At 38.0% G+C, this 5,639-nt stretch overlaps 1 protein-coding gene across 2 annotated transcripts; it reads left to right on the top strand.

Moving 5' to 3' along the window:
- The first annotated feature begins 238 nt into the window (after positions 1-238).
- LOC140855534 (cadmium-induced protein AS8-like) lies at positions 239-5,231 on the top strand. Of its 2 annotated transcripts, none has more exons than XM_073251437.1 (3): positions 239-368; positions 535-781; positions 4,829-5,231. In XM_073251437.1, exons 1-3 carry the CDS (start codon positions 318-320, stop codon positions 5,095-5,097), a joined length of 567 nt encoding a protein of 188 aa, XP_073107538.1. In that variant the 5' UTR covers positions 239-317; the 3' UTR covers positions 5,098-5,231. The 2 variants fall into 2 exon arrangements, with proteins under 2 accessions (XP_073107538.1, XP_073107537.1); XM_073251436.1 differs by having other exon boundaries at positions 4,817-5,231.
- The last annotated feature ends 408 nt before the right edge of the window (positions 5,232-5,639 follow it).

Genomic DNA, 5,639 nt, shown 5'->3' with positions numbered 1-5,639 from the left:
AGAAAGAAAAGGTCGAGCAAAAATAAATCCTGCTTGACACATCAAAGCCTCTAATTCCGAATAATTCTTGCTTCCAGTTGTGGACAAATCTTGACTCGATTTATATATAGATCAAGATCTCAAACTTCGTTGTCCCAGCTTGATCCGATCCAAATCCAACCGGACCCAACACATGCCAGCAAAACCGAACGGAGGGCTATCTGGTAATTATAAGCAAAATCAGTACGTCTTTAGCAAGAAAACCCACAAACGCGGCTGCGGCAAAAATCCCCAACGGATAAACCTCATCCCGCTGCAACCAAGTTGGCTCGGACTTCATGCCTCAAGTCCAACCACGCCGGAGAGAGACGGACGTCAATGGAAAATTGGTAACTATTTTCATTGCATTCGAACGCTTCTTTCTTTTTGTTTTGTTTTCTCCAGAAACATCCCGAAGGGAGTGATCTAAGTCGCTGTCTTATCCTTGAATTCGTAAATGCTAAGTTTCAGCTTGTTTGAAAGTTTTGTTAACTTGGCATGGAGATTTGATTGCAGTTGGTTATGATCATCAAGGGGTTGTTGAGGAGGTATGAGAGGTGGAACCCTGTGCACCCCACCGTGGGTGCCTTCTGGGGCATGGGGATTGGCCTCGGATGCGGCGTGGGATGGGGACCGGGGTTTGGACCGGAGGTCGTCGGCTACGTTGGGGCTGGCTGTGGTGTGGGATTTAGCGTCGGCGTTACTCTGGCTGGCGTTGGTGTTGGCCTTCCGCGAAATGGTCTCATCCGGATCCCACTCAATGGTATGGTCTGGTCTGGTCTCTAGTATGTGTTTTCTTCTTTTCTTTTGCTTGGCTGATTTCAGCTGTGTCTTTTAATTAGCCTGTGATGCTCCAGTGGCGCTGGATTCTTTCTTTGTCTCTCTTTTTTAATCTTGTCTCTGGATCATATTTCAAGAAAAAAATTGATGATTTAGTTGGCCATAATAATCACGTAATGAAAGTTTACCTTCTCTGTTGCAAATTATGAGTCCACTCTTATGGTGATTATAAAACCTTAATCTTATTGGTTGAAGGCTTGTTGGTTGTGGTGGTCATGTTTTCTTTGTAGGAGATGAAGCATGCAAATGTTATAATTACATAACATGATCGAAGAAAAAAAGAGAATACGTAAGGCCAAAAAAAAAAAAAAAAAATCGTGGGCTATCCATTTTTGGTCGATATATTTGCTGCGCCAATGCCTTGTTGATTAATTTATTTCATTCTTTGGGAACTAATGAAAACAGTCGACATGCCATCTTTTTAATTTAAGCTATCTAGATAACACTGTGTTGACACATATATATGATATTGAAATTTTGTGACTGTATGAAATATGCAAGCAAGCTTCTGCATTAAGACAAGATAGAATGACCTTTTGATAGTACATTAATTTGCAGAGGTGCAAATTTATAAAGGGGTTGGCAGAAGGCCTAAAAGGAATTGCACAACAAATAATTGTATGTTGGGTTACTGTTGCTGGGTTGGTAGTCTATAGCACACCAAAGAAGAAACATGATTCACCAACACAAAAGGAGAAGAGAAATGGGAATGAAGCTTTTAAATATATTATCATTCTTTTGGCTCCTTGTCAAAGAGGTTTTGTTGGTTACCCTTGTTTATTCAGTGCTTGTGGCTGCATAGTTATTGTGAAGACACACTTGGTGACACATGAATTTGATTGAATATGAAACCCATCTTTGAAGCTCGTAAAAGTGTATGGTTTTGATTATTGTTTTTCATTTGTGCTGAGCTTTCCCTATACTATCAACATAATTAAAGCAAGAAGAAGAAGATACCGTTTAGCATAAGCCACCGTTCTCCCTCTTTCAATGATGAGCAAAGCATGTTTGGCCTGCAGACCAAGTAAATCTCATACTTTAAGATGGTGGATCCTGCTTTATTTGTAAAATCACGACATTGATGATGAGGGCCCTAAGTTTAGTAGTAGTATCTAAAATCAACACTCCACAAGACATAACATGGAACAAGTGCGGTGCAGTTGATCCTTTTAGATGAGATTTTTTATTATGTTGAGCATGCTGCTGGCTCAGCTGAAGACATATAATTTGAAAAGATATGAAATGGGAGCAAATATTGTTGTTGAAGGATCTTCATAATGTATACTAGGTCTTCTATGAATCCATAGATGAGCATCCAAGCATTACTTTCTGGATTCAGCAAGTCATAGCTTGCATTTGAAAAATGTGCTGAGGGAAATGAGATGTGAATTCATTGGAGTCCTCATTTATGATTTTATGGCAGTACCAGATTTTAAATTTCATGGTAACAATTCATGTCAGAATATCAAAATTTTCAAGTGCTAAACTTAGAATTTACTGCCTTGTAGTGCTGGATAGATGCAATGCACATGAGAGGAACTGAGGAAATAGGGTGGTTGTGGTTCCCCATAAAAACATTTTCTGTTATTTATGCAACTTGATGAATATATTCAACTTTTGGTAGATGATCTTTTCTTTTCTTTTCTTTTTTAAGAATAAGAAATGAACTAAATTTGGTTTATATACTAAACATTGGAGTAGTTTTACAGTTGGGAAAGTGGTAAGAATTAAAAAGGTAAAGAGATGTCAACTTTTACGCAAAGCTGGTCTCAAAGACGTTCACATTATTTATTAATGTAGATGAGGTTTTGCTGCCGATCTGATGTTCTGCTTTAAGCAAAAGTGTGGAAAATGTTCATTCCTTTGATGTTGACCACATGTTGCAGCAATGTTCAGGTTGACTTATGTTCTCCTCTCATAGATATGAGATTTACTGAAGCATTTCAGTTGCTTATCTAAGAATGGTGGAACCCTTGGTTGCTTGTTCATGCAAATTCAGGATGAATGTTATAACACTTACACCAGTTCTTTTGAGTTTGAGCTATTGCATAACTTAATCTGGGAAATTATTTCAGCTTTTTGGCAAAATGTAAATGATTATTAGAAATTGTAGATAGAGAGCAATGTGCACAAGGGTGAGTGGCAGCGGAATGACTGGAATCAATTGAGGTGCAAAGAGATGTTACTAAGAATGTCCGTAGGGAGGGGAAATTAGAGGAAGACAATGTTGCCCATCGAATGGCGAGTAGGTTCAGGTTGGATCTGGTTCTAGGTCAAGAAATATCCATATCGAATTAGGTTCAAGCCCAGGATGTAAGCATAAACTTGGCCCATTCACTCAACAAGTCCAATTAGTTCCTATATTAGGTAACATTTCAAGTTTATGGGTTAACTTGTTCTGTTTGAGACAAAGCTGATTGTACTACATATTTACATGCTTGGATCTAGATTAGGATCTGGGACTTGCACCAAATAATGGGCCAATATCACAACTTTAGTCCAGATCCTAATTGGTTACTTACAGGGTGAATCTAGGTCTATCTAACATGCTGATGCCCCAAGCGGGTGAATTATATTTGCTCACTTTGTTATGGGATCCCTTTGAAATGTAACTTTGTATAGTGTGTGAACATTTATTTTCACATAAGTTTGCTTATTGTTAGCATACCAGATTTAAATGAGACTATATGCAATCTGATAAGGAGGCCCCTAAGAATTCATCTATAACCATTATAAATGTGGGAATGGTGGGGGGTGGGGGGGGGCACGGGGGCAGGAGGGAGGGGGTGGTTCATGTGGTGGGAGCGAAGGGAAGAGGGTATCATGTGGTAGGGTTTGTTATCATCTGTAGAAATCTTGAGAAATTAGAAGAGCCCCTAACAATAAATTTTATTGTTCACAGTGGCAGTTCTAAGCTATTAAGACTATCTTGTTAAAAATCGATATTATATGTCTGCTTAGGTTCTGAAGGTTTTTTCTACAATGATTGTTCCATTCCAGTTGGCAATATCTGGTAGCAGTCCCTAAGACATCAGGGTAGCAATCACGTTGACAGGTAGGAAAGAATTTCCTTGCCGTAACAGTTCTGCATAGAAGTTTTCATTCTGGTGCAAGGCCACAAAACTTTGCATTTTTGGTGCCAGCTCGTGGAAGATGTCCTTAAAACACATAATTCTGAAGGTTTGATGTTCTCTAAACAGCAGTGCACTCTCTATCTTGGTTCTTATGTCCTTTATTAATAATATAATTCCAATATAATCTGTTCCTCAGAATGAATGTAAACACATGAATAATGAGCCTCAGCTCTATGAACAACCATTAGCATAAACATAGCAGGAAATGACCTTCTATAGATAAGTTGCATAAAAAATAATATCAACTTAAGAAAATATCTATTTGTAAACTTGTGTTTGGACTGACTCCAACTGATGTAGGATTGGGTTATGTTTGAACTTAAGCTTAGGAAGGAACTTTTATACTAAAATATTCCCAAATTAACACTTAAATTTAATGAATTGATATATATATATATATATATATATATATATATATATATTATTTAGTTGGTAAATGGAATCAACTCAGATTTTCATTACCTAAACTGAATCTGTCAAAACTAATGTCTTAGTAGCTTGCAGATATAAAACATTTCAAGGGACAAAAACAAAAAGAAAAAAAATGCATATGGAAGTGCAGGACTTCCGCTCTTGCATCAATCCACCTAGTCTGTCCAAGAGCAGCAATTATTTCTGACTTATGATGCATTTTTATGGGCTGATTAGTGCTTACCATAAATTATAACGTTACAGGTAACTTGATACGATATGACCACCATTGACTGACTATGCTTTCTCTCTTCTTCTGTAATTTCTCATGCATTGATGCTTACAAAATGTATAGACAACTTGTGTGAAATGTAACTCTGGATATTGCGAGTAACAAGTTGCCACACTGTCAGCTTTTATCACAGGTAGTGGTTCTTTGGAGTCTGCAAGATCATATGCACTTACAACTGTGAAGAGCGTGGCTGAGGATGGTCTGAACTACGCTGCGCCTCATATATCTTTTTGGAGGAAGGAAAATAGTGGAAGGCTCTCAAGTTGTAAGACAAATATTCACTTTGACCATAGAGTTAAATTAACCGAGCTGAGCAAAACTTTGTCTATGCATATTCGGTCAACTTTGGAATGTTTTGAAGCTGTCAAAGATCAGTGCTGGCCTCCCAGGAAAGATACATGAGCAACTTAATACTTCTTTCATACTGTCGGCTGATTCCTGTACCATTAATTAACTAACAGTTTTTTTCCCCGGGAAAACACGCGCTGTAAAAAGATTGCTTCAGTGGTTGTCCTTCAGCTGATGCTTGGTTGGCATGATTTTTATCCTTCTTCAATACTAGTTTGCAATCTATTTATAGATTTAGTGGTTCAAGTTGAAAAGAACTTTGGTATTGTGTGCATAATGTGAGAACAAGTGGAATTGCTTTTGATCTTTTGCCTCAAGGTCTTTTAGTTTTTTATCAGAGTTGAAAAGAACTTTAGTATTGTGTGCATAATGTGGAAACAGGTGGAATTGCTTTTGATTTGTTGAAAATATAGTTTCCAATGAGAGGTGCAATCTCCATACTAGACCCCATGCTGAACTGACGCATCCCATGCCGGGTGTTAGAATGGTACATACATTGTATGGATACTCAGTACGGGGGGTGTACTGAGTTAAGGATACCCAGTATGGGCGGTGTACTGAGTTTTGGATACTCAATATGGGGTATATATGGAGTT

The sequence above is a fragment of the Elaeis guineensis genome, chromosome 2, assembly GCF_000442705.2.
Source record: "Elaeis guineensis isolate ETL-2024a chromosome 2, EG11, whole genome shotgun sequence".
In the NCBI taxonomy this organism is placed as follows: domain Eukaryota; kingdom Viridiplantae; phylum Streptophyta; class Magnoliopsida; order Arecales; family Arecaceae; genus Elaeis; species Elaeis guineensis.
This window is presented reverse-complemented; position numbering and strand designations above follow the sequence as displayed.

Coding starts and splice junctions, on each gene's coding strand:
- LOC140855534 (XM_073251436.1), top strand. CDS start 318: ATGCCTCAAGTCCAACCACGCCGGAGAGAGACGGACGTCAATGGAAAA. Junction 369..534: donor CGGACGTCAATGGAAAATTG/GTAACTATTTTC, acceptor ATTTGATTGCAG/TTGGTTATGATCATCAAGGG. Junction 782..4,816: donor CATCCGGATCCCACTCAATG/GTATGGTCTGGT, acceptor CCACACTGTCAG/CTTTTATCACAGGTAGTGGT.